At 47.1% G+C, this 27,931-nt stretch overlaps 2 protein-coding genes and 2 long non-coding RNA genes across 7 annotated transcripts in view; 2 read left to right on the top strand and 2 right to left on the bottom strand.

Moving 5' to 3' along the window:
- Positions 1 to 4,089, bottom strand: part of TP53 (tumor protein p53) — a 29,672-nt gene extending 25,583 nt beyond the window's left edge. The window contains exon 1 of one of the 2 annotated variants that reach the window (XM_082197783.1): positions 3,941 to 4,089. The gene's annotated coding sequence lies outside the window, so the exon portion shown is untranslated. Of the gene's footprint in view, positions 1 to 3,525; positions 3,707 to 3,940 lie in introns of those variants that run through there. The other variant, XM_082197784.1, reaches the window with a different exon arrangement.
- Positions 4,090 to 11,955: 7,866 nt separating this feature from the next.
- Positions 11,956 to 16,556, top strand: LOC309518148. 3 transcript variants are annotated; one of them, XR_014213360.1, is made up of 3 exons: positions 11,966 to 12,018; positions 13,753 to 13,793; positions 15,790 to 16,556. It is a non-coding gene; the product is annotated as an uncharacterized lncRNA (long non-coding RNA). The 3 variants fall into 3 exon arrangements; XR_014213361.1 differs by lacking the exon at positions 11,966 to 12,018 and adding an exon at positions 13,507 to 13,690 and having other exon boundaries at positions 15,582 to 16,556; XR_014213362.1 differs by lacking the exon at positions 15,790 to 16,556 and having other exon boundaries at positions 11,956 to 12,018; positions 13,753 to 13,924.
- A 30-nt stretch (positions 16,557 to 16,586) lies between these two features.
- On the bottom strand, positions 16,587 to 20,926 carry LOC309518157. Its single transcript, XR_014213372.1, has 2 exons — positions 20,610 to 20,926; positions 16,587 to 17,132 (listed from the first exon to the last, which is right to left on the bottom strand). It is a non-coding gene; the product is annotated as an uncharacterized lncRNA (long non-coding RNA).
- On the top strand, positions 19,082 to 27,235 carry LOC309518102 (thialysine N-epsilon-acetyltransferase-like). The gene is made up of 6 exons (XM_082197936.1): positions 19,082 to 19,378; positions 20,933 to 20,984; positions 21,715 to 21,798; positions 22,573 to 22,671; positions 24,653 to 24,693; positions 26,808 to 27,235. The coding sequence occupies exons 1-6, from the start codon at positions 19,316 to 19,318 to the stop codon at positions 26,994 to 26,996; spliced, it is 528 nt and encodes a 175-aa protein (XP_082054062.1). The 5' UTR covers positions 19,082 to 19,315; the 3' UTR covers positions 26,997 to 27,235.
- The last annotated feature ends 696 nt before the right edge of the window (positions 27,236 to 27,931 follow it).

The raw sequence follows: 27,931 nt of genomic DNA, 5'->3' as shown, positions 1-27,931 counted from the left end.
AGCGAGATGAGCGCCGCAACCCCAGAGTCGTCTGCGACTGGACCTAATGGTCAGGGGTCCCTTTACCTTTACCTATACAGTGGTGCCTCGCAAGACGAAAAAAATTCGTTCCGCGAGTCTTTTCGTCTTGCGGTGTTTTTCGTCTTGCGAAGCACGGTCCGTCGCAACTGCACCTCTTCAAGCGGCTTTTTTAAAAAAGCGCAAGACGTTTTCGTCTTGCGAAGCAAGCCCATAGGGAAATTCGTCTAGCGAAGCAACGCAAAAACCCTTTCGTCTAGCAAGCTTTTTGTCTTGCGAGCCACCACTGTATTCCTACAAACCACACTGGCTTAAAATATTGAGTATTTGGGGAAAAGGTGGCTTCTCAGCTTATGCTAAAGTATTTTTCTATACCTGATGCTAATCTCTCGAAAATATTTATTCAGGACTGAACATGCCACCGGTCCTCAGTGTGGGGTTTGTTTGTTTTTTCTTCTCCCCGCCTCCTCATCTATTCACCTTACTCTGCTTTTACTACAATAAAAAATGCAATCCATGTATGCACTTTGTTATAAGGAAAACACTGCTCCCTTTCCCTTACTCTCCTTTTCCCACCTCCTTTGTTGCCTTTCTTGGGGCCAACAGGAACACAATACAGTGGTACCTCGGGTTAAGTACTTAATTCGTTCCGGAGGTCCGTTCTTAACGTGAAACTGTTCTTAACCTGAAGCACCACTTTTGCTAATGGGGCCTCCTGCTGCTGCCGCGCCGCCGGAGCACAATTTCTGTTCTCATCCTGAAGCAAAGTTCTTAACCTGAAGCACTATTTCTGGGTTAGCGGAGTCTGTAACCTGAAGCGTATGTAACCTGAGGCACCGCTGTATATGTAATCCAAATTTCCAGCAGATCTGCATTTGAAACCAGGAGCCCCACCAGTTAAATCAGACACACCCAAAGTCCGTTTTGGGGCCTAATCCGGCCTGCTGGTCACAGTTTAATCCGGCCTCTGAGGCAGTTTATTTCCTGGGGTAAAATCCTAAAAAAATCTCAACAACTTCAATCCTAAAGAAAGCTCAACAACTCTGAGGTAAAATCCTTAAAAAAGCTCAACTTCAATCCTAAAAAAAGGTTAACAACTTTGGTCGGCCCTCACAGCCCTTCATTTCATCAAATCTGGCCCTCTCTGAAAAAAGTTTGGACGCCACTGACTAAAATAAAAAATGCAATGCAAGTATGCACTTTGTTATAAGAAAAATACTGCTCCCTTTCCCTCACACTCCTTTTCCCACCTCCTTTGTTGCCTCTGCGTTTGAAAGCAGAAGCCCCACCAGCTGAATGCATTCTGGGTTAATTTTTTTTTTTTTTTAAAAATCCATTTATTCATTAGGAAGAGCAGGATATAAATTTTAATAATAATAATTCCACTGATTAAAAAATAAAATAGATTCTTTTCTGTGCATGCACAAACAAATAACCCTAAGCAGGCAACCAGGATTTTATTTATGTTAAGTGTCGAATTAATATGTTTAATTTTATACTGTGAAGATCTAAGGATGTTAATGTTTAAGTTAAATTTTATAAGACTTGTGACTTGGGAAACCATTAAAAGGACATGCAATGAAATTCAACCAAGGGGAAGCGAAATAAAAAAATTCCTTTCAGTAGCACCTTATAGACCAACTAAGTTAGTTCTTGGTATGAGCTTTCGTGTGCATGCACACTTCTTCAGATACACACATAGTGTGCATGCACACGAAAGCTCATACCAAGAACTAACTTAGTTGGTCTATAAGGTGCTACTGGAAGGAATTTTTTTATTTTGACTATGGCAGACCAACACGGCTACCTATCTGTAAGGGGAAGCGAGGAAGTCACTTAACAAAGTTAACAAGTGTAATTTTCAATAAGGCTATGATTTATGTTTGTTTGTCTTATGTGTTTGTTTATAATGTCTTGAAAACCAATAATTTATTTATTTATTTTTTTGGGGGGGGGACCCTAAGCAGGCAATCATTGTAGAAAAAAAAAAATAACAACAGATAAGAGGAAGGCCTAAACTCTCCTTCCCCAGCCAGAAACGTTCTTAGTACGTTCCTTTCCGGCCTCCAGGCAGGAAAAAGGGTTCTTTGGCCCGGGTCGTACCATTCCTTAAGGCGGGGGGGTGTATATTGAGAAAGCTCGCCAACTACGCTTCGCTCCCTATCGTGTCTCCACACACAATCCTTGCTACACCGCTGTCCCGCTTTACACGCGACGCTCGAGTTATCAGAAGGGCAAAAATGTATACACAAATGTATAAGGCGCCTAGCAGTTCCCCATCACCCCTCCTGGCATCGTTATGGTTCCTTCTGACACCAGGGCGGACTGTACCATGTAGCAGGTTTCCGGACAGGGGGGGGAAATGGTAAATCTAGGGCAAAGGTTTAATTCTATTAAAGGGGCAGGAACGCATTTAGGGGGGATTCGTTCCCACGGTGGGGTTTGGGGTTCTTTTGAACAAAGAAATCAATGATTGGGACTAGTGCTGGGTTTATGCACAAAGCAAGTAAAAGCTGCAATTTAGGGTACAAAAATAATGAATAAGTTTTTCATACCTGGTAAAATAACATTAAAAGGATAGCAGGCTCTCAAAGCAGACGTTAAAAAGTTTTCTGACTTGCAAATCGTCCAGTATTTTTCACTCAAATGAATTTCATATGCAAATAAATTTAATGCATGGAATATGTTTGTAGCCGGAGCATCCTCTTGCAGTAAACCTATTTGCATATGAAATACCTCCGACACGGGACACACTGATAAATCAAGAATATTGCGGGGGGGGGTCAGATTTTTTTGGGGGGGAGAGATATACATATTACGTCGGTTCCATTTACCCTCTCGCAAACACCTATACACAAAAGCAGTCTTCCTCAACATCTGGAGCCCTCCAGTTGTGTGGTTTTTTTGCATTCCCAAACAGCTGGAGGGAACCAGGGTCTTTTTCTTTTCAGGACGGTGGAAACTCCGAGATGGAAACATTTTTAAGCAGGAAACTTCCGATCATCTTTGCTCTCCCTCTCTCTTCCCTGCCCTTCCCTGCAATCTTTGCACACTTCAATGAAAAATTGCACTGCGGGCCTCAGACCTCTGTAAGGATCGGGATCGCGCCCCCCCCAAAAGGTAACGTTCCCCCCCCCTTTCCAGAAAGATCTAGAAACGCTGCCTCTCCCCACCGTTTACCTGGGAGTAAGCCCCACTGAACACAATGGGTCTACTTTCCAGGGAAGCACATTGGCTCTTAAGCAACATCTAAAAAAAATAAACTTGCAAGTTTGCATTCGCTGGTAGGATTCGGACCGGCTTACTTCCCGAGTAAACGCCTGCGGGGATCGGGCCGCGAGCTCCTTTTTCAATCTCGGAGGGACGCACAAGAACGGGGGTGGGAGAGAAGGAAGCCCCGTTTTTCCGACCCTCTTGGGGGGCAAAGTGGGGTGGGGTGGGGGAGAGATTGGGGAAGCGCCTCCCCTTTCTCCCCCCCCCAAGCCGTGCTAAGCGAAAGTTCCTCACCAAAGCGAGGCCTCCCCTTTCTCCTCCTCCGGTTCCCTGCACGGGCAAATCCCGGGGGAGGCCGAGCTAACGTTCCACGGATGGAACCCCGCGGCCGCCAACGTTCCACGGGATAGAACACGGCGGCCGCCAACGTTCCACGGGATGGAACGCGACGGCCGCCAACGTTCTTCCCGTGGAACCCTGGCGCTGGCAACGTTCTACGCCCCCGCTCCTTTTTCAATGGGGCTCATCCGTGGGACGGAAGCGGCTCATCGGCCGGTGACTCAACCCCGCCAGAAAAAAATAAACAATTCCGCATAACCCGCGCGCGCCTACCACGGCCTGGCCTTTACCCGGGTGGGCAGGAACTCTGTTTTCTTAAACCCCCCCCCAAAAAAAAAAGGAAGGGCAAAGGCTGTGGCAATCTCTTTACCTGCTCCAGGTAGCGGCCCCTCCACCAGCAGCCCGGCCTCGCCCCTCGCCCTCCGGCCGACTGAACTGTAAGCGGCGGCAAAATCAGATGGGATCAGCGGAGGCGTGGAAAGGGCCATGCTGCGGGGATTCCCCTGTTTGGTTCCCGCGGGTGAGCTCAGTCTCGCGAGCGGAAGCCGCGGGCGCCATCTTGAGGAAGGGCACGGGGGTTGGGGCGGGGCTTAGCGAGGCGAGCGGATGCGCGCCAGAGTCCAGGCGAGGAAGCTGCTGTCCGCCCTAGGGGTCACTTATACAGTACAGTACTGTATCCCTCAACACGCTTCCGGGCTTCGTGTTGAAAATGAAAGTTTCAGACACAAGAATGCGAGGCCAGTGGCTGGCCAGATGCCGCCCCCACCAAAGCCCTTTTAACCCCTGGCATTCAGAGATAGACTGCCTCTGGCTATGGAGGGTGCATTCATTTAGCTCAGGTATCCGCAAATTAAAAGAAATTAAAAGACGCCTGCTTCTTGGGAGAAAAGCAATGACAAACCTAGACAGCATCTTAAAAAGCAGAGACATCACCTTGCAAACAAAGGTCCGTATAGTTAAAGCTCTGGTTTCCCCAGGAGTGATGTATGGAAGTGAGAGCTGTACCATCAAGAAGGCTGATCGCCGAAGAATGGATGCTTTTGAATTCTGGTGCTGGAGGAGACTCTGGAGAGTCCCATGGACTGCAAGAAGATCCAACCTCTCCATTCTGAAGGAAATCAGCCCTGAGTGCTCACTGGAAGGACAGATCCTGAAGCTGAGGCTCCAAGACTTTGCCACCTCCTGAGAAGAGAAGACTCCCTGGAAAAGACCCTGATGTTGGGAAAGATGGAGGGCACAAGGAGAAGGGGACGACAGAGGACGAGATGGTGGGACAGTGTTCTCGAAGAGACCAGCATGAGTTTGAAAAAAAACTGTGGGAGGCAGTGGAAGACAGGAGTGCCTGGCGTGCTCTGGTCCAGGGGGTCAGGAAGAGTCGGACATGACTAAACGACTCAATAACAACATCCCCAAACTCAGCCCTCTAGATCAGGGGTCAGCAAACCTCAGACCTTGTGGGGGGGGGCTGGACTATATTTTGGGAATAATGAACAAATCCCTATGCCCGACAAATCACCCAGAGATGCATTTTAAATAAAAGGACACGTTCTACTCATGTAAAAACACACTAATTCCCAGACCGTCCCTGGGCCGGATTTAGAAGGCGATTGGGCTGGATTCGGCCCCCGGGCCTTAGTTTGCCTACCCATGCCCTGGTGGTCCTTTGCAACTCAACATGTCTATGATTCTATCACTGTATCGGCCATCAAACTGGTCCAGGAGGGCTCATCTTACACGCTTAAGTATTCCAGCAATTAGGGTGGTGCTGTGGGTTAAAGCACAGAGCCTAGGACTTGCTGATCAGAAGGTCGGTGGTTCGAATCCCCGTGACGGAGTGAGCTCCCGTTGCTCGGTCCCTGCTCCTGCCAACCTAGCAGTTCGAAAGCACGTCAAAGTGCAAGTAGATAAATAAGTACCACTCCGGCAGGAAGGTAAACGGCATTTCCGTATGCTGCTCTGGTTCGCCATAAGCGGCTTCGTCATGCTGGCCACATGACCCGGAAGCTGTACACCGGCTCCCTTGGCAAGTACAGCGAGATGAGCGCCGCAACCCCAGAGTCGGCCACGACTGGACGTAACAATTAGGGGTCCCTTTACCTTTACCTATCCCAGTAATTGCAAATTTGCCCCTCGCAGAATTACAGTTCCCAGCACCCTTAGCAAACTAAAGTTCCCAGGCTTATTTGCAGGAAGCCTTCAATGTATGATTCTACGTGATGTGAACAGGGTTCGTAAAATCGCAGAGCCGTCAAATCCTGCACTGATGCAGAGCTCAAGGTGGGAAGAGGCGAGAGCCGACGCCTGCCTGGATTTGCCGGAAAAGGTAAACTTTGGGCGAGGAAGGGAGGCGTTTGGACCTGCTTCTGGAATTTGTGCCCAGCGGCCGTTGGGTGTCAAACCAGTTTTGCCCTCACACGCAGGGGTTGGCGTGGGTGGGGTGTGAGCGCCTGTACCAAAGGGTTTATTGTATGAACCAAAAGCCGTAACAATTTCATTGCAATTTGCCAAACCGCAAAACGTACCGTTGCTCACAGCAAGGGCACAAAGCAAGGCATCGGCGATTTAAAGAAATGCCGCCGGAATCCATAAGTACCATCAGCTACCAGTTCATACCCAGCTTCACTTTTGCTAGGCCTCCAAATCTCCAGCCCCCCCCCATCGTAGAGTTGCAAGGGACCTGAGGGTCATCTAGTCCTACCCCCTTGCAATTCACTGATTTTTTTGCAACATTAGGGTTGCCATACGTCCAGGAAATCCTGGACACGTCCTCTTTTTTTGGGCTGACATGCCCATCTGGGGGGACGTTGATATTTGATAGCAAATGTCCATTTGGGTGTTTTTTGGGGGGAGTCAGGCTCAGGCGACAACTTTTTCTGTCCCGATATTTACCTCTTGAAATATAGCAACCCTACTTCTCTGTTTCCTGTCTTCCTTGCAGCCAGAGCATCTAATACACACACACACACACACACACACACATATATATATATATATTAAATCTACATCCTTGTTTCGCTCCATTTAACGTTTTAAAGGCTTCAGCCAGGCTCCCTTTACACCAACTCTGACCCTTATCTCTGTATTGCTATGGAATCCTTGAATCAATTCCTCCCGCAAATCCTGATTGTTTTTCTTGTGAATGATTCAGTTAGTTTGCAAGTAGTCTAGTAAGGTAAAGGTAAAGGGACCCCTGACCATTAGGTCCAGTCGTGGCCAACTCTGGGGTTGCGGTGCTCATCTCGCTCTATGGGCCAAGGGAGCCGGCATACAGCTTCCGGGTCATGTGGCCAGCAGAACTAAGCCGCTTCTGGCGAACCAGAGCAGCACACGGAAACACCATTTACCTTCCCGCCAGAGCGGTACCTATTTATCTACTTGCACTGGTGTGCTTTCGAACTACTAGGTTGGCAGGAGCAGGGACCGAGCAACGGGAGCTCACCCCGTCGCGGGGATTCGAACCGCCAACCTTCTGATCGGCAAGTCCTAGGCTCTGTGGTTTAGCCCACAGCGCCACCCGCGTCCCTCTCAAGTAGCCTAGTAGTGGATCGTTTATTTAGAAGGTGCAAAACATAAAACATGGGTAGGCAATCTAAGACCCCGGGGGCCGGATCCGGCCCAATCGCCTTCTGAATCCGGCCCGTGGATGGTCCGGGAATCAGCGTGTTTTTACATGAGTAGAATGTGTTCTTTTCTTTAAAATGCCTCTCTGGGTGATTTGTGGGGCATAGGAATTTGTTCATTATTTTCCCCCAAAATATAGTCCAGCCCCCCCACAAGGTCTGAGGGACAGTGGCCAGCCCCCTGCTGAAAAAGTTTGCTGACCCCTGACATAAAGCAAGGAGGAAAAAGCTCAGTCGGGAGAACACAATACTCTTAATCTCTGGGTCCTGGGTTCGAGCCCCATCTTGGGCGAAACATTTCTGCATTGCAGGGAGTTGGTTTAGACGGCCCTGTGCTCCCTTTCCAACTTTACAAATTATTTCAAGAAATATCTAGCAAGCTAATTGGAGATAGTTAAGAGGATGGTACCTTGCCCCTTCTTAAAAATCTGTGGAAAGGATGCTCAGTTTCCAGCTCTGTGTGTTTTGTTGCTGCATGACTCATTTTTTCTTCTTCCAGGTACTTTCCCACTTTAGAAGCATAACAAAAGCCCTTTGTGCTTCGTCAGGTGCCCCAGCATCCTGTCTCCAGCAGAGAGAAGCTCTCTGTCAGCTCCCAGCCTGGTGTCTGGAATTCAGAGTTAATCCTTTTCTTTAAAAAAATGTTGTGGATTTGTTTACAAACCAACAGAATAAAGGTTCTATACGGCCTTGGTTCAAAATTGGGAAAGGAGTACGACAAGGCTGTATATTGTCTCCCTGCTTATTTAACTTCTATGCAGAATTCATCATGCGAAAGGCTTACAGCAACAATCCAAATTATTTAGATCGAAAGTCTTTCAGGATTTGGAGATGGAGGTTTTGGTGTTCCCCAAATCACGGTGGGCTCTCGTTCCTTGCAGGTTTTTAAGCAGAAGTCGGATGGTCAGTGTAGAGACAATACTGAGCTTTTCCTTTGGGAATTAGAGAGACAGAACTACCTAAATTGTATAGAAATGTATTTATGTTTGCGACAACAGCAGCAAGAATGGAAAAGAGCAGAAATCCCAGCAAAGGAAGAACGGATGCAAAAACTTGTGGCATATGCAGAAATGGCAAAAATCACTGGAAGAATGAGAAATCTAGACAACAAACTTTTTAAATAAAAGAATGGAAACGGCTTATTGAATATTTACAGATAAATTGCAAACAGATAAACACATTGGCAGGATTATTGTAATAACCTGCAGTTTTATAAGAGTATATATTTACAGTAGATAATCAAATGAATTTGGATATGCAGAAGATATTGGAAAATAAATTTAAGGAGCCGCAGAAAGAGGGGGAAGGGAGTCGGATTTTGAAATGTTGAATTGATTGTAAAACGAATGAAAATGTATAAATTTGAAAAGCATAAAGAAAAAACTAAAAAAAGAGGGAGACAATACTGAGGTTAATGGACCAATGATCTGGCTCATTATAAGGCAGATTCCTCTGTTTTCTCCCTGCCCTCCCTATTGTGATGAAGCGTTCTGTAGAACCTGGAAGCTTACTAGTGACTCAGTAATATTTTGGTTGGCCCTAAGGTACTTTCCCAATTTTGATCCAACCAGTTGTTCCATATCCAGTTCTAACTGTAGCTTCTTGTCCCGCATAGAGATTTCTCAGGAGACAGATAAGGTGATCAGGCACCCCCATTGCTTTAAGAACTTGCCATAGTTTGCTGTGGTCGACACAGTTAAAAGCTTTTGCATAGTCAATGAAGCAGAAGTAGATGTTTTTCTGCAACTCTCTAGCTTTCTCCACAATCCAGCGCATGTTTGCAATTTGGTCTCTGGTTCCTCTGCCCCTTCGAAATCCAACTTGCACTTCTGGGAGTTCTCGGTCCACATACTGCTTAAGCCTGCCTTGTAGAATTTTAAGCATAACCTTGCTAGCGTGTGAAATGAGTGCAATTGTGCGGTAGTTGGAGCATTCTTTGGCACTGCCCTTCTTTGGGATTGGGATGTAGACTGATCTTCTCCAATCCTCTGGCCACTGCTGAGTTTTCCAAAACTTGGAAAACCAAAATATTGAGTGTAGCACCTTAACAGCATCATCTTTTAAAATTTTAAATAGTTCAGCTGGAATGTCATCACTTCCACTGGCCTTGTTATTAGCAGTGCTTTCTAAATATCTTTGCAGAAGCTTACGAAAAGCTTGGCCTATCACTCAACATCCCAAAAAACCAAAGTGCTGCACCAACAAGCACAAAACAACCCCTCTGCAGCGCCACAAATCCAACTCAATGATGTAACGTTGGAAAATGTCAATCACTTCTCCTTCCTGGGCAGTTATCTTTCCACAAGGGCCGACACTGATGCCGAAATCCAGCATCGCCTGAGCTCTGCGAGTGCGGCTTTTTCCCAATTGATGTGCAATGTGTTTGAGAACAGGGACCTTCGCAAGGAAACCAAAATGCTCGTTTACAAAGCTATTGTACTACCAACCTTACTGTATGCTTGTGAAACATGGACCCAGTTATAAACGCCATCTCCAACTCCTTGAAAGATTCCATCAATGGAGTCTCCAAAAAAATTTACACATCGCTTGGGAAGACAGACAAACTAATACCAGGGTACTGGAAGAAGCAAAGATCACCAGTGTTGAAGCAACGATTCTTCAACATCAACTTCGCTGAACTGGTCATGTTGTGCGGATGCCTGATGATCGTCTTCCAAAGCAACTACTCTATTCTGAATTTAAAAATGGAAAGCGTAATGCTGGTGGTCAACAAAAGAGGTTGAAAGACTGTCTCAAGGCAAATCTTAAAAAATGTAGTATAAACACTGAAAACTGGGAAACACTGGCCTGCGAGCACTCCAGTTGGAAAACAGCCTTTACCAAAGGTGTCATGGGCTTTGAGGACACTCAAACTCAGGACGCAAGGGAGAAACGTGCTAAGAGGAAGGCACGCTTGGCAAATCCACACCGTGATCAACTCCCATCAGGAAACCAATGTCCCCACTGTGGAAGGACGTGTGGATCCAGAATTGGCCTCCACAGTCACTTACGGACTCATTGTTAAAACTGTGTTTATGGAAGACAATCTTACTCGGCTACGAGGGATCGCCGAAGAAGAAGAAGCTTTCTAAGGCCCATTTGACTTCACTCTCCAGGATGTCTGACTCAAGGTCAGCAACCACACTGCCTGGGGTCTTTCTGGTATACCGCATTTTTCGCTCTATAAGACGCACCAGACCACAAGACACACCTAGTTTTTGGAGGAGGAAAACAAGAAAAAAAATATTCTGAATCTCAGAAGCCAGAACAGCAAGAGGGATCGCTACGCAGTGAAAGCAGCGATCTCTCTTGCTGTTCTGGCTTCTGGGATAGCTGCGCAGCCTGCATTCGCTCCATAAGACGCACACACATTTCCCCTTACTTTTTAGGAGGGGAAAAGTGAGTCTTATAGAGCAAAAAATACGGTAATTCTTCTGTGTATTCTTGCCACCTATTCTTGACGTCTTCTGCTTCTGTTAGGTCCTTACCACTTCTGTCCTTTATTATGTTAATCGTTGCAAGAAGAGTTGAACACGACTAAACGACAACAACATCAAAAGGTATTGCAGGACAGTTTGCAGATTTCTCTCTCTCCTGACGAACCAAACATAGCTTCCCTGTCCTTTTCCCCTCCCTGACCACAAGGTGCCACCAGACTCCAGACCATAAGGACGAAAAGTAGTTTTGTTCTGAAATACAAGTGGAAGCTGGAACTGTTTGTGGAATTGGTGGGAGGGGGACGGGAATGGGGGGAGGCCAAGGCAGCAGCTTCCAAACTGGACTTGTTCTGCTGCTCACAGGTTCCGCACCCGTGGCCTCGACCGCATTGCAAGGTTGTTGTGACGATCAGGTGGGGAGAGGGGGGAAACCATGCGTGCCATCTTGAGCTGGAAAAGCAGGACGGAAACGGAAGAACTACTAAATAAACTGCAGACGGTCCTGTTTTCCTCTGCAAAAAAATCCCCTCCACAAACCGTTCTCTTTTATCTAAACCAGGGGTCCCCAAACTATGGCCCGCGGGCCGGATAAAGCTTGAGGGATTTGTTTATCCGGGCCACGGTGACCCCTGCCGCCTCCTGCTCTTACCGGCGCTGCGCTGCGCAGCTGCCCACTTCTGGGTCAGAGGAGCACCAGAAATAGCTTGTGCACATGCACAAGTGTTATTTGAGCATGTGCAAGCGTTATTTGCGCATGCGCAAGCGTTACTTGTGCATGTGTTGGTACTGACCTTGAAAGCCCTAAACGGCCTCAGTCCAGTATACCTGAAGGAGCGTCTCCACCCCCATCGTTCTGCCCGGACACTGAGGTCCAGCTCCGAGGGCCTTCTGGCGGTTCCCTCCCTGCGAGAAGCCAAGCTACAGGGAACCAGGCAGAGGGCCTTCTCGGTGGTGGCGCCCGCCCTGTGGAACGCCCTCCCACCAGATGTCAAAGAGAACAACAACTACCAGACTTTTAGAAGACATCTGAAGGCAGCCCTGTTTAGGGAAGCTTTTAATGTTTAATTGGTTATTGTATTTTAGTGTTTTGTTGGAAGCTGCCCAGAGTGGCTGGGGAAGCCCAGCCAGATGGGCGGGGTATAAATAATAAATTATTATTATTATTATTATTATTATTATTATTATTATTATGCGCAAGCGTTATTTGTGTATGCACAAGCGCTATTTCCGGTGCACATCCGGGCAGAGGAGGCCCGTGCACATGCACACAAGCTATTTCCAGTGCTCCTCCGACCCGGAAGCGCGCCAGAAATAGTGTGTGCGCATGCGTATGGGCACGCGCCCTCCAGCCCGCCATGTGATCAGCACTGGAGACACCGGCCCGTTGCGCGGTAAGTTTGCTGACCCCTGAGACCTTCCTTCCCACTGAAGGCAGACGTCAACCCTCGCCCTCTGTTCCAAGGTGCATCCGTCTGAAATCTCGCCTCTCGCTGCTCAGAAGGCAGGTACGGGCACCTGTGGACGCCTTGAACCTCCGCTGCTCAAAGGTCTCCGTTGTGCGACAGCCATCGCCCAATCGCCTCCTCCTTTGTTCCTTTCTTTCTGCACAAATGCTGCCTCACTCAAGTGTTGAGAAACGCGGTTATCAAGACGGGCACCGTTCCCCAGAGATGAAAGGGCTGGGTGTGCTCAAAAGGGGATCAGACCCCTATGCTGCCTTATCTTTTTTCAAATTTTTCAAATTAATTTTCCATTTTTAACACAACACAAAACAACAAACATATAAAAAAGAAAAACAAACATGCATTCAAAATTTCTTACAATTAAAAATCCATTCCATTTTAGGTGACTTCCTCAAATCCTTCCTAACTGATTTTCATTACATTTCATTTTGGCAATTTTCCAATACCCACGTCTAATAAAATTAACTTGTTCAGATTACTAACTTCCTTTCTTTTCACAATATTCTCAATCCATCATCTTATACATTCAACATAATTTAATGTTGAATGTATAATGTCCAGAGGACAGGATCACACTTCAAAACGACCTTGACAGATTAGAGAACTGGGCAAAAACAAACAAGATGAACTTTAACAGGGAGAAATTTAAAGTATTGCACTTGGGCAAAAAAAATGAGAGGCACAAATACAAGATGGGGGACACCTGGCTTGAGAGCAGTACATGTGAAAAGGATCTAGGAGTCTTGGTTGACCACAAACTTGACATGAGCCAACAGTGTGACGCGGCAGCTAAAAAAGCCAATGCAATTCTGGGCTGCATCAATAGGAGTATAGGATCTAGATCAAGGGAAGTAATAGCGCCACTGTATTCTGCTCTGGTCAGACCTCACCTGGAGTACTGTGTCCAGTTCTGGGCACCACAGTTCAAGAAGGACACTGACCAACTGGAACGTGTCCAGAGGAGAGCAACCAAAATGGTCAAAGGCCTGGAAACGATGCCTTATGAGGAACGGCTAAGGGAGCTGGGCATGTTTAGCCTGGAGAAGAGGAGGTTAAGGGGTGATATGATAGCCATGTTCAAATATATAAAAGGATGTCACATAGAGGAGGGAGAAAGGTTGTTTTCTGCTGCTCCAGAGAAGCGGACACGGAGCAATGGATCCAAACTACAAGAAAGAAGATTCCACCTAAACATTAGGAAGAACTTCCTGACAGTAAGAGCTGTTTGACAGTGGAATTTGCTGCCAAGGAGTGTGGTGGCGTCTCCTACTTTGGAGGTCTTTAAGCAGAGGCTTGACAACCATATGTCAGGAGTGCTCTGATGGTGTTTCCTGCTTGGCAGAGGGTTGGACTCGATGGCCCTTGTGGTCTCTTCCAACTCTATGATTCTATGATTCTAATCCTAAACTAAATTTAGTACTTGCAAGTATTTCCTCTTATGTGATATTAGTGTATTTTACTAAATGTTCCTTAAATTTCATCCACTCTTCTTGATGTTCCTCCTCTCTCTGGTAAGGTCGGCTAGCTCCAAAAAGTCCAACTATGGTGCCTTCTCCAGCATCTTTGATCTGCAAGGAGGTGGGAGTGTTTTCGTGCTCAGGTTCGCAGCGGGTTGGTCTGTTCATAAACTAAGCTGTTCTGTTTTTCCTCCCCCCATTTTAGAATATCTAACTGTGAAGATACACAGAATGAAAGGGTTTAAGGTCAGTGAGAAAGGAGAAGATATTGAATTATTTGGGTAGGTTTGAACAATCTGAGGCAATTAAAATGTTAAAAGTTAAATAAACCTTGTGGATGGAGGAGCGTTAATGTATATAAAATTGTACATATGGTTGATTTGAATATGTTATTATTGATTATGTATACCCAATGTATCAGCCACCTGGGGGGTTTCACTGTTTGTGTTTTGGTTGTTGGTTAAAAAAAAAAATTAAACTAAGCTGTTCTTAAACCAAGGTAAAGGTAAAGGGACCCCTGACCATTAGGTCCAGTCGTGGCTGACTCTGGGGTTGCTCATCTCGCTTTATTGGCCGAGGGAGCCGGCGTACAGCTTCCGGGTCATGTGGCCAGCAGGACTAAGCCGCTTCTGGTGAACCAGAGCAGCGCACGGAAACACCGTTTACCTTCCCACCGGAGTGGTACCTATTTATCTACTTGCACTTTGAGGTGCTTTCGAACTGCTAGGTTGGCAGGAGCAGGAACCGAGCAACGGGAGCTCACCCCGTCATTGCGGGGATTCGAACAGCTGACCTTCTGATCAGCAAGTCCTAGGCTCTGTACAATTAACACCAACGATAAGGTAAAAACCAACTTTCTCCATATTTGGGTCGGCTCAGCTAAACAAGTGTGTTTAAAGCAGGTGGTTCCACAGCGCAGGTGCTGCCACACCAAAGCATTGATTTCCTACGCATGCAGAATTCATTTTATGGTCACGTAGGTATAAATGGGATCTCACAGAAAAAAACAGCAGCCATTGCCGCTAGGAGCCATTTATTTGACAATCCCTGAAGACGACCCCCCTGCTGCGAGTTGTCAGTGGAGACGCCCCCTTCGATTGCAGCCACTTCTGGGGCCAGGAAAGCGTCTCTGTACCGTGACTATTCGCCTGGCACTGAGGTGCAGTCTGTTACGATATGGATGCAATGCGGCAGCGAGCTGCAGCTAGCTGGAAAGCAAAACATGATGGGAATGTTGGGACTGTACCGTGGGAACCAGAGGGACAGTCTATTCACTGTGCGGAGCACCGGAATTAGCTCAGAGTGTATCATGAGCTGTACAGGAAGTACAGAAGGAGGAGTTTAATAGCTCTCGGTTGTTGGAGTTTGATGAGAGCAGACGTGTTTCTCTGTAACGCTGCAAGGACAGAAATAAAGACATGTAAATACATTTCTGTCTATCTCTTTTCCCCTCCCTGGGGGGAGCAGGGAGCAGGGAAGAATGGCGTGTCCTTCTCACGCTGAGGAGGATTGCTGATCGCGACCTAGCCTGTATCCTGCCGGTAAACGCAGACAGGGAGGTCGACTGGAGATCAAGCCGGGTGCCTGGAGAGTGGAGTTCTGCGCAGTCAAGAAAATATTGGGTTTGGGCGGGAGTTGAATGAGGCTCTGCCTTGGACCGCACCTTTTCTTTGAGAATTACCGTACATAACTTTATGACATAGCAATTGTTGTTATACTTTTCCATTCACCATATAGATAGGGTATGTACCTTTGGTTCTTTTTCACATGATTTTGACATTATAGTTTATGTGTATCAAGGTAAAATGTAAGGGGACCCCTAACCATTAGGTCCAGTCGTGACCAACTCTGGGGTTGTGGCGCTCATCTCGCTTTACTGGCCGAGGGAGCCGGCGTACAGCTTCCGGGTCATGTGGCCAGCATGACTAAGCCGCTTCTGGCGAACCAGAGCAGCGCACGAAAATGCCGTTCACCTTCCCGCCGGAGTGGTACCTATTAATCTACTTTCACTTTGACGTGCTTTCGAACTGCTAGGTGGGCAGGAGCAGGGACCGAGCAACGGGAGCTCACCTCGTCGTGGGGATTTGAACCGCCAACCTTCTGATCAGCAAGTCCTAGGCTCTGTGGTTTAACCCACAGCGCCACCCACGTCTCATACACTTTGTGTGTATAGTTCATAATATTTTGAGTTTATTGTAGTTACCATGCATATGCAGGTCATTGTTTTAGTATTCTTTTATAGTTTATGAAGCAATTCCGTATCCTTCTGCTGTGCTGAAGAAGAATTCCACCAAACAGTGGGTATATCCGGAATCACTGTTCACAACGTCTGTTTGCGAACCATTTTGGCAGCGTTGGACGCCATAAACAAAGCTTTACAGCTTCTTTTCACCAGATAAGAATCTGATACATTGCTTCTTTCAGAGACCTATAAGACTTACGTTTATTTGGTTTTATATTTTCAAGAGAATCCATTAAGAGTGCATATTTTGTGACTTTCAGAGATTCATACGTTTTCTGTTTATGTGATTTAATATATTTCATATTATATAAAGAGTGTGTATTGATATCGTATCATTGAATTTGGTCACCGTGGTGCCTTGGATATTACTACAGAACCTTTTCCTTGAGAACGGGGAGGCGGCGGCCACTGACCCACAATTTCTCCTAACTCAGCAACTAGGTTCTCTGACGCATATAGAAGGGAAAACGCTGCCAAGGCAAAGTTGGTTTAGATACCCGTTTGCAGATAACATATCAGAAACAGAGGCACAATGTGCATGTAATCTGGATTGTGTAAAATTATGTAAGAATTCGTAAAGGGGCGATCACAGAGTTCACGCAGAGCAGAATCCCCTTGACCCAGAGACAAACAAACTCCAGGGGCATCTTAAAGACTGACATATTTGTGTGTGTGTCAGGGGAGTGTCATGGGCTTCAGCCGTATTAAATGTGATTGGCTATAAGATTGAGGGGGTTGGGTTTGCATGCAGGAAAAACCCCTGATGGCAGCTGCAAGGAAGCTAGGCTAGCATGTGATTGATAACAACAACCACAACCACAACAACAATTTATTACTTATACCCCGTCCATCTGGCCGGGCCTCCCCAGCTACTCTGGGCAGCTCCCAACAGAATAGGAAAAGCACGATAAAACATCAAACATTAAAAGCTTCCCTAAACAGGGCTGCCTTCAGATGTCCTCTAAAAGTCAGGTAGTTGTTTATTTCCTTGACATCTGGTGGGAGGGTGTTCCACAGGGAGGGCGCCACCACCAAGAAGGCCCTGTGCCTGGTTACCTGTAACTTGGCTTCTCGCAGGGAAGGAACTGCCAGAAGGCCCTCGGAGTGGGACCTCAGTGTCCGGGCAGAAAGATGGGGGTGGAGATTCTCCTTCAGGTCTCCTGGGCCTTTGAGGCCGTTTAGGGTTTTCAAGGTCAGCACCAACACTTTGAATTGTGCTCGGAAACATATTGGGAGCCAGCGTAGGTCTTTCAGGACCTGTGTTATATGGTCTCGGCGGCCACTCCCAGATTGATTGATTGATTGATAATACATTTCTATGTTGCTTTCCATTCAGATGAATCCTAAACAATATATAACGGGGACACACCAAAATGTCACAAGTACAGCATAAATTATATGTGATGTGATTAACAAATCATCGAAAGGAACATAAGGACATAAGGGTAGATTGCTGGACCAGACAAAGATCCCATCGAGACCAACATTCTCACAGTGGCCAAAAAAAGATGCCCATTATGGGAAACCTCCAAGCAGGATTCGAACACAAGAGCAACATCCACATCTCCCGTAGTTTCCCACAACTGGCATTCAGATTGGTGGCCATCACTGTCCCTTGTGGCGGGGAGTTCCACAGTTTAACTCTGCACCGCACGAATAAATCCTTTCTTTTCTCTGTCCTGAATTTCCCGACATTCGGCTGCCTCCATGTTCCAGGGTTATGGAAGGGAGAAAAACTTTTAGAAACTTCGATCGTGTCGCCTCTTCCTCGTCTAAAGCAATTACAACCTCCTTCTTGGCCATTTCCAGGGTGTGTCTGCTGTTGCATTTGACCTGGTCTGCCTACGATGCTGCTTGTGAATGAACGAAACTTTCTTTGCGTCAGCCGTCGGCCGTAGCAACAAAAGAACATTGCAACATACACAGAACAAAATAAAAAGTTGATTATATAAAACACAGTTTAGGGTCCTAAACCAACAGTCAAATAGCAGACCTTATACAAGATTCTGCTTGTGTGTGAAGCGTGTGGCATTAAGCGGGGTGGAGTAAAGGAACCCTGGATAGTGGTTGTTGTTTAGTTGTTTAGTCATGTCTGACTCTTTGTGGCCCCCTGGACCAGAGCACGCCAGGCCCTCCTGTCTTCCAGAAAGTGAGGAGGAATTAAAAAACCTTTTAATGGGGGTGAAAGAGGAGAGCGCAAAATATGGTCTGAAGCTCAACATCAAAAAAACGAAGATCATGGCCACTGGTCCCATCACCTCCTGGCAAACAGAAGGGGAAGAAATGAAGGCAGTGAGAGATTTTACTTTCTTGGGCTCCATGATCACTGCAGATGGTGACAGCAGCCACAAAATTAAAAGACGCCTGCTTTGTGGGAGAAAAGCAATGACAAACCTAGACAGCATCTTAAAAAGCAGAGACATCACCTTGCCGACAAAGGTCCGTATAGTTTTCCCAGTAGCGATGTATGGAAGTGAGCGCTGGACCATAAAGAAGGCTGATCGCTGAAGAATGGATGCTTTTGAATTCTGGTGCTGGAGGAGACTCTTGAGAGTCCCATGGACTGCAAGAAGATCCAACCTCTCCATTCTGAAGGAAATCAGCCCTGAGTGCTCACTGGAAGGACGGATCCTGAAGCTGAGGCGCCAAGACTTTGCCACCTCAGGAGAAGAGAAGACTCCCTGGAAAAGACCCTGATGTTTGGAAAGATGGAGGGCGCAAGGAGAAGGGGACGGCAGAGGATGAGATGGTGGGACAGTGTTCTCGAAGCTACCAGCATGAGTTTGACCAAACTGCGGGAGGCAGTGGAAGACAGGAGGGCCTGGCGTGCTCTGGTCCAGGGGGTCACGAAGAGTTGGACACCACTAAACGACTAAATAACAACAAGTTGCCAGGATGATGCCCGCCCCACCCGCAACGTGAAACCACTTTGCTGGTGCCCGGGAGCAGCCCGGACGCATGGAAGCAGCCAGGACGGTGTTTTTTTTTGGGGGGGGGACTTTTTTTGGGGGGGTGCAGAACCGACGTGATTGGTCAGTTAGAGAAGTATTTTTACTGCCTTGATCTGGCGGGGGGGCGCAGCTGCCCCCCCCCCACGGCAAGTCCAGTGCTCGGACGCACAGTTGGCGCATCCCCCCACAGGCTCGGATCTGGGGAGGAGGGTGGCAGAAGGGCGCAACAGACACCCCCCCCCGCTCAGGTGGGGGCTGGCTGCGGTTCTCCCTTGGTTCTCTACCGCTTGCCCCGCCCCTTTTGCGTGGGCGGGCGCCCCCTCTCGCCCCAGGCGACTTAGAGACGCGCTCCTCCGCGGCGTTAAAAATTCCCACGCTTTGCGCCGCTACTGCGGAGTCGCACTTTTCCACCTCTCGCCGGCACGAATCTTCCCAGGTGGGAAAAGATCTCACTTTTTCACGGGAGATCGGGAAGGCTGCGCCTGCCACGGGGGGCGTGGGGCGTATAATAAAAAACGCAGGTTACTGGTAACGCAAAGGGAGGCTTTGGAGACGCGCGTCGCCGGCGGAGGGGGATGGAGTGTGTCATCCGAGAAGCCACCGTCGACGATTGCGAGAATCTCATGAGCTTGATACACGTGAGTGCGGTCTTGAGTTCGAATTCCGCGGACAGGTTTCTCGCCACTGTGAGAACAGGTGGCTGGGCAGTGCCAGGTTTACGCATAAGCTAAACAAGCTATAGCTCAAGACTCCACACTCTTGCCACCCTCATTAAAAAAAAAAATATTTATTAAAAGTTTTCAATCAAACCAAATTATATATTCCAAATTATACAAATTATGGGGGCCCCAAAAATTTTAAAAGGAAACAACTGGATGTACATTTCCAAAATATAAGATAAAAAACGAATAAAATAAAACCTACATACAGCAACATTGTTTTGTGTTGTGTAGGCTCCTATTTGTTATGTGCAAATGGCTTTAAAGGTAAAGGGACCCCCAGTGGCGTAGCGTGGGTTGTCAGCACCCGGGGCAAGGCAAGTAATTTGCGCCCCCTAACCCGTGGATTTGCGCCCCCTAACCCTAACCCCCAGATGTTGAGCCCGGTGCGGCCGGCCCCCCCTGCACCCCCCATGCTACGCCACTGGGGACCCCTGACCATTAGGTCCAGTCGTGGCCGACTCTGGGGTTGCGGCGCTCATCTCGCTTTACTGGCCGAGGGAGCCGGCGTACAGCTTCCGGGTCGTGTGGCCAGCAGGACTAAGCCGCTTCTGGCGAACCAGAGCAGCGCACGGAAACGCCATTCACCTTCCTGCCAGAGCGGTACCTATTTATTTACTTGCACTTTGACATGCTTTCGAACTGCTAGGTTGGCAGGAGCAGGGACCGAGCAATGGGAGCTCACCGCGTCATTGCAGGGATTTGAACTGCTGACCTTCTGATCAGCAAGCCCTAGGCTCTGTGGTTTAACCCACAGCGCCACCCGCGTCCCTTGCAAATGGCTTTATATACCTCTTTAAAAGGTAAAGGTAAAGGGACCCCTGACCATTAAGTCCAGTCGCGGACGACTCTCTGGTTGCGGCGCTCACCTCGCTTTACAGGCCAAGGGAGCTGGCGTTTGTCCACAGCTTTTCCGGGTCATGCGGCCAGCATGACTAAGCCATTTCTGGCGAACCAGAGCAGCGCACAGAAACGCCGTTTACCTTCCCGCCGGAGTGGTACCTATTTATCTACTTGCACTTTGACGTGCTTTCAAACTGCTATACCTATTAGTTCCATAAATGACCATATAGCATATATTCAACACACAAAAAACAGCGACAATTTGTTGTTGACAAAGGACAGCTGGACATATAAAGGGCCCCATTACCTTGCTTAGGGCCTCATCAAACCTAAATCCGGCCCTGGTGCTGGGCTCAAGTTGGTAGAGCACAAGACTCCTTCATCTGAGGGTCACGGGTTCGAGTTCCGCATCAGGCTAAAGATTCCCGCATTGCGGGGGCCGGGGTTCAGCTAGATGTCCCTTGGGGGTCCCGTCCAACTCTACCGTTCTGTGATTCTACACCACTCATAGTAGATCAATACTCTAAAGAAGTCTGGCACACAGAGAACCCTGGGCGAGGCCTGGCCCAGCGCCAGGGAGCTTTTGCACATTGACCTGAATGCCTGCTCTCTGTTTTTCGTTCTGCCCAGGAGATTGCTGACTTTCACCACTTATTGGAGGACGTGACGATCAATTCTCAAGGTAAGGCTGGAGGTGTTGCACTAGGCGTGCCGGGTGCGAATCCATCAGCTCTCTCCACGCCAAGAAAGAGTTCCAGGAAGTTTTGCTGCAAACTGCCTTTAAACTTGTTACCCAAAAAAGTTGCAAATACAAATTAGCCCATCGCTCTTAAGCAAGTGGCGATGCAGTCCCGAGTTTTCTTTTAAGTTCTTACTTGTTAATATAGTTAATATAGCATACTGGGACTTTCCTGTTTCATATTTATTTATTTGATCAGTTTTGTACACCGCTTGATTGTAAAACAAAAAACAAAACACCCTCAAAACTGCTTCCCCCCAAAAAGACGAAGGAATAAAATCATCAATCAGAAGGCTCTTCTTGAGTTCCCTCTAACCACTGCACCACACTACCACAATTCGTTGACTCTGCCTCTTTCGTTGGTTGCGGCTCCACCCTAACCGATGGCAAAACGGGAGAGTCCAACTAAACATTAGCAAGAATTTTAGAGTGGTGAAAGCGGTTTGAAACTGGAACGGACTCCTTTGGGAAATGGCGGACTCTCTTTCAGAGGTTTTTAAACAGGTTTGATAGCCACCTGTTGGGGATTCTTGAATTGCGATTCCGGCATTGCAGGGGGTTGGACTAGATGACCCCGAGGTCCATTTCAACTCTGCAATTCCGTTTGGCCAGGTCCAGAGTGGACTCGTCCTAAAACACTTTTTCCTTCCTTGTTTTCCTTCCCGGCACGCAGTTTTAAAAGTGGACGGCTTTGGCAAGGACCCCTTCTTCAAATGCCTCCTGGCTGAACAGCCTGTGGAAAATGGGTGCAAGCCAGGTAAGGGCCACCCCCACCCTAAGCTCAGCTCCTTGATGTCAATTACTCCAAGGTGTAAAGTGCTAGTAAGTTGGAGGGACAGAGCAAGAGGAAGAAATTTCCTCTCTCCTACCGCCGTTTACTCCGTTGCATGAAAACCTATCCTTTGCTATTTCCCCCAATGCTCCCCCACCCTAAGGACAGTTCCTTGGTGTAAATTACTCCAAGGTGTAAAGTGCTAGTAAGCTGAAGGGGCAGAGCAAGAGGAATAATTTCTCTCCTACTGCCGTTTACTCTATTGCATGAAGACCTATCCTTTGCTATTTCCCCCAATGCTCCCCCACCCTAAGGTCAGTTCCTTGGTGTAAATTACTTCAAGGGGTAAAGTGCTAGTAAGTTGAAGGGGCAGAGCAAGAGGAATAATTTCTCTCCTACTGTTGTTTAATCTATTGCATGAAGACCTATCCTTTGCTATTTCCCCCAATGTTCCCCCACCCTAAGCTCAGCTCCTCAGTGTAAATTACTCAAAGGTGTAAAGTGCTAGTAAGTTGAAGGGTCAGAGCAAGAGGAAGAATTTTTCTCTCTCCTACCGCCATTTACTCCGTTGCATGAAGATCTATTCTTTGCTATTTCCCCCAATGCACCCCTACCCTAAGCTCAGCTCCTTGGTGTAAATTACTCCAAGGTGTAAAGTGCTAGTAAGTTGAAAGGACAGAGCAAGAGGAATAATATTTTCTCCTACCACCGTTTACTCCATTGCATGAAGACCTATCTTTGCTATTTTCCCCACTGCAGCTCGTCCTGTTGGCCATGCCCTGTACTTCTTTGGGTACAATGTCAACCACGGGAGAATGGTGTACCTGGAAAACCTCTACGTGGTGGCAGAATTCAGAGGTACGTGAGGGCATCATCCGGGAGCATCCAGCCAAGTTACAGCAGTGTCAGGGGCTGTGACGCACCTGGGGGATTCTGTCGACCAATCAAGAGCCTCCTCTCTCCCTCCTCGGAGAAGATGCTGCAACTCCGCTTTTGTGCTGGGTATATAGAATGATAGTGCTGGAAAGGGACCTCACTGGGTCATCTAGCCCAACCCTCGCAAATAATAATAATTTATTATTTATACCCCGCCCATCTGGCTGAGTTTCCCCAGCCACTCTGGGTGGCTTCCAACAAAACATTAAAATACAACACAGTGGTACCTTGGTTTAAGAACAGCTTAGTTTATGAACAACTTGGATTAAGAAAGCTGCAAACCTGGGGATAAAATCGGGATATGGAATTATGAAAACCTTGATGATGAGAGGCAGGACTGTGATTTGGAAAATGCTTCGGAATTCAGACCGTGGGAAGTCAACAAAAAAATTAAGATTATAATTTGGAAGACAATTGGACTTCTTTTATTTTAGTTTTTTATCTTTACTGGATTGGATAGGATATGTTAATTGGATGTTCTTATTGGAAAATTAATAAACGCTCTAACAAAAAAGAAAAGAAAAGAAAGAAAGCTGCAAACCCGGAAGTAGGTGTTTCGGTTTGTGAACTTTGCCTTGGAAGCTGAACATGTCTGACTTCCTGTTGAGTGTGTTCTGTTTGTAAATTGAGTCCTCCGCTGTGATGGGAATTACGCCTTGGCTTAAGAACGGACTTCCGGAACGGATTAGGTTCGTCAACCAAGGTACCACTGTAATTCACCAAACATTAAAAACTTCTCTAAAGAGGAGTAATGCCGCAAACAGACCCTTAACTTGGAGGTGAGTAAGGAGGCTTAAAAACTAGCCTTCCCCAATCCGGTGGCCTTCCAGATGTTTTTGGACTACCACTCCCACCGTCCAAAACATCTGGCGGGCACCCGGGTCAATTCATTCTAAAATCAATTCAAAATCAAATTAATGGCAACCACTAATTATTCTCCTAGTTAACTACTGAGTGGCACACCGCGGGTCAGGCTAGATGACCCCTGAGGTCCCTTCCAACTTTCCAGTTCTGTGATTCTTAAAAAAACTAGGCTGTGTGTGTTTGGGCAGAAAGATCATCCATAGCTACTCTAGGTCACCGGACTATGGACCTGGGAGAAAGTGTGTGGAGTTAGAACAAAATCACTTACAAAGGTGTTGGCAATTGGACGAGAATCTATAATATAGATAAAGGATTTCGAAAGAGGTTGTGGGCCGAACCGAAGGAGAAGGAGCCCTTTCAAAACTGAAGTTGCTCCTGTTTTTAAAAGAAGTTACGCCTCAGAGTAAGACTGGTGTAATTGTGCAACACCCTCCTATTTAACTGCCTTTTATATAAGTGAAAACATGCCTTATTATGGTCGTCTTCCTTACAACTCGGCACAAGGAAGAGCGACACAGCCTGCGAAAATTGTTCCCATCCTCTTTCCTCCTTTTGTAAATAAAGAGTAACTTTGCTGGTGTAAAATGGTTCGATTCTCGCTTATCTCTTATACTGTGGTTTAAAAAGCAACTTTGGACTCCGACGCCCGGACTCCTTCTCCCATTTACATCCCAGTGAGAGAGTTGGGAATTGTAGAGTCAGAACCCACTGCAATGAGGATCTGGCAAATGCCTGAAGAATCACACCAATAATAGTTCAAAAATTGGATTCTTCTGGTTTCCCCCTTGCTATGGTCTATGTATAATGTTTTACAGTCCAGTGTTTATTAATCTATGTGCTTTTTACGGAACCCCCTAGTTTTTTGGGTGGAGTTCTTATTCGGAAGCTAGCGCCCTCCAGCTGTTTTGCGCTACAACTCCCATCGGCGCCGCGGCTGGTGGGAGTTGTAGTTCCAAATGGCCGGCGGGCGCCAAGTTGGGGAAGGCTGTTTTTGTTGCGGTTCATACCGACTCCTCTTTCTGTCCACCTTCTCCGCCAGGCAAAGGAATCGGGAAGCAGTTACTGAGCAAAGTAGCAGAGGTGAGTTGGAAGCCTGAAATCCTGGTCATATTTTGAGTTGGACGATGGGGGTGGAGACGCTCCTTCCGGTCTACTGGGCCTTTGAGGTCGTTTAGGGCTTTAAAGGTCAGCACCAACACTTTGAATTGTGCTCGGAAACGTCCTGGGAGCCAGTGTAGGTCTTTCAGGACTGGTGTTATATGGTCTCGGCGGCTGCTCCCAGTCCCCAGTCTAGCTGCTGCATTCTGGATTAGTTGTAGTTTCCGGGTCACCTTCAAAGGTAGCCCCACGTAGAGCGCATTGCAGTAGTCCAAGCGGGAGATAACCAGAGCATGCGCCACTCTGGCGAGACAGTCCACAGACAGGGTCTCATCCTGCGTACCAGATGGAGCTGGTAAACAGCTGCCCTGGACACAGAACTGACCTGCGCCTCCATGGACAGCGGTGAGTCCAGAATGACTCCCAGGCTGCGCACCTGGTCCTTCAGGGGCACAGTTGCCCCATTCAGGACCAGGGAGTCCCCCACACCTGCCCGCTACCTGTCCCCCAAAAACAGTACTTGTCTTGTCAGGATTCTACCTCAATCTGCTAGCCGCCATCCATCCTCCAACCGCCTCCAGGCACTCACACAGGACCTTCACCGCCTTCACTGGTTCTGATTTGAAAGAGAGGTAGAGCTGGGTATCATCTGCATACTGATGAACACACCACACTCATCCAAGTGGCGTGGGGAGTGTTTTCAAGGCAAGGTCCTAGAATTGCCGAGTTGGAAGGGACCCCAAGGGTCATCTAGTCCAACCCGCTGCAGTGCACCCAGGGCCAGATTTAGGATGGATGAGGCCCTAAGCTACTGAAGGTAATGGGGCCCTTTAAATGTCCAAATTGTCGCTGTTTTTTGTGTGCTGAATATATGCTATATGGCAATTTATGGATCTAATAGGTATCTCAAGCCATTTGCACATAAAATTTGTATTTTATCAAAGCAATTTTTAAAAATGTATTTTTATTAAAGATTTTCTTGGTGCAATGTCCCTCTTTTCTTTTCAAGTAACATTTTTTACGGATCGGTTTCATTTGTTGAGACATTAATCAAAGTGATTGTTGAACTGAAATACAATTAAGTAGAAGAATATTAATAGTGAAATGCAATTAAGAAGAAGTATATTAATAGTGAAATAGTGAAATTACAAAGCTCTAACTTAAAAGGATTTTTTATTCATAACTAACCTCATAATGCAAACACATTGGCATTTGGCAATAACAAAAGCTCCTCCAGAAACACAGTTTACAAAAACTTACAATCTAGTCTCTAGAAACTTGCTGTAACATGAAATAATAAGAGGTGTGGATATATGATGCAAACTACTAATAATTAGAAATAGCAGAATGTAGGCACCCTGAGAAACAGTGTCTATCCAAATGCGATTTTGGTTTTAAACGCAGTGTAAGGTAGTCTCTGTCGGAGTATACTGTATTTAATTATGGCGGTTTCCAAAAAAATATTAAAATACTGTGATACATCAAACATTAATAGCAGGCTTGTTGGTTTTTGAATGTCTGATTTCATTGTTCTGTATGGGACAATGACAAAAAAGATTATCATATTGTATATCTAGAAAGGAGCAAACACGTGATATTTTAGGGAGCAGGCTAGCAGGCGGGGCCCATGACTTACATCTAGGAACCTACACAACACAAAACACTGCTGCTGTAGGTAGGTTTTATTTTATTTGTTTTTTTATCTTATATTTTGGAAATGTACATCCAGGTGTTTTTTTCCCCTTTAAATATTTTGGGGCCCCCCAAGAGAGTGGGGCCCAAAGCTATGCAGTCATACCTCGGGTTACAGACACTTCAGGTTGCGTTTTTCCAGGTTACAGACCGCCGAAACCCGGAAGTTCCACAATGGGTTACTTCCGGGTTTCGGCGGTCGAAGTGCTAAATCGCTCTTTGCACATGCACAGATGCGCCAAATTGCAGTCCGTGTGTGCACAGGCGCGCCGCTGCAGGTTGGGAACGTGCATCCCGCACGGATCACGTTCGCAACGCGAGCGTCCACTGTAGCTTGTTTAGCTTATACGTAAATCCAGCGAATCTTTGCTATGTCCGTTCTCTGTCCTCCTCCTCGGATGTAGATTGCCCTGGAGACCGGCTGCGTGGAGATGAAATTTGTCGCCATGGAATGGAACCGGCCGGCCAAGGAGTTTTACGTCCGCCTGGGGGCTCACGACACCACCGACTCCGAAGATTTGCACTGCATGGTTCTGGATCTGGACGCCTTACAAAGGCTGCGGCAACACGGGAAAGAGAAGATCTCTCGCTGAACTCCCTGTTAAATGGGAAGGCCAAAGAGCGCCCCCTGCTGTTATACATAACAGAGTTTATACTGTACATAAAGAGTTTATTTCACTCGACTAACCTGGCTGGGAAAAGGGAGAGGAAGGAAAAAAATTCGCAGGAGACTATACCTTACGCAGATTTCTTCCTGTGAAACTTTAGAGGATTCCATAGCGAAATATAGACTATACCTTTAAATAAAAGCCTGTAGGAGTTTTGTAAGCCTGTTTTTGTTTCGTTTTGCGTGTTTTTTAAATTAAATTTCAATTTTTACAAATATCATTTCCATTCAAATATAATCAACTTTAAACAAATATAGGATTCATTGAATCCTTGGACCTCTCTCCAATCCCTCGTGGTTTCCATTGCAACTCTTTTCCTAGGTAAAGGGATCCCTGACCATTAGGTCCAGTCACGGATGACTCTGGGGTTGCGGCGCTCATCTCGCTTTATTGGCCGAGGGAGCCGGCATACAGCTTCCGGGTCATGTGGCCAGCATGACTAAGCCGCTTCTGGCGAACCAGAGCAGCGTACGGAAACGCTGTTTACCTTCCTGCCGGAGTGGTACCTATTTATCTACTTGCACTTTGATGTGCTTTCGAACTGCTAGGTTGGCAGGAGCAGGGACCGAGCAACGGGAGCTCACCCCGTCGCGGGGATTCAAACCACCGACCTTCTGATCGGCAAGTCCTAGGCTCTGTGGTTTAACCCACAGCACCACCCGCCAGCTGTCCTTTTTGCCCAATGTCCTGTTCTCACAGTGGTGCTTGTGCAAAGCCCAAATAGATATCTAAATAAATAGATCCAGTAAGCAAATAAATAGTTTTTTATTCAGGGTCTGCGTTGGCATACCCACCCACGGCCCATGGGTTTCCTGACCCAGAGCCACAGAACCGCGGGAAGTATGGCCATTTAGCTGCCC

The sequence above is a fragment of the Podarcis vaucheri genome, assembly GCF_965113315.1.
Source record: "Podarcis vaucheri genome assembly, chromosome: 13".
Taxonomy (NCBI): domain Eukaryota; kingdom Metazoa; phylum Chordata; class Lepidosauria; order Squamata; family Lacertidae; genus Podarcis; species Podarcis vaucheri.
Note: the sequence above shows the minus strand (reverse complement) of the source record. Positions and strands in the feature narration are given on the sequence as shown.

What these genes read in the sequence shown, in the direction of transcription:
- LOC309518102 (XM_082197936.1), top strand. Translation starts at nt 19,316, where the DNA reads ATGGAGTGTGTCATCCGAGAAGCCACCGTCGACGATTGCGAGAATCTC. An exon ending in ATCTCATGAGCTTGATACAC is followed by an intron (nt 19,379 to 20,932) that starts GTGAGTGCGGTC and finishes CGTTCTGCCCAG; the next exon opens with GAGATTGCTGACTTTCACCA. An exon ending in CGTGGTGGCAGAATTCAGAG is followed by an intron (nt 22,672 to 24,652) that starts GTACGTGAGGGC and finishes CTTCTCCGCCAG; the next exon opens with GCAAAGGAATCGGGAAGCAG.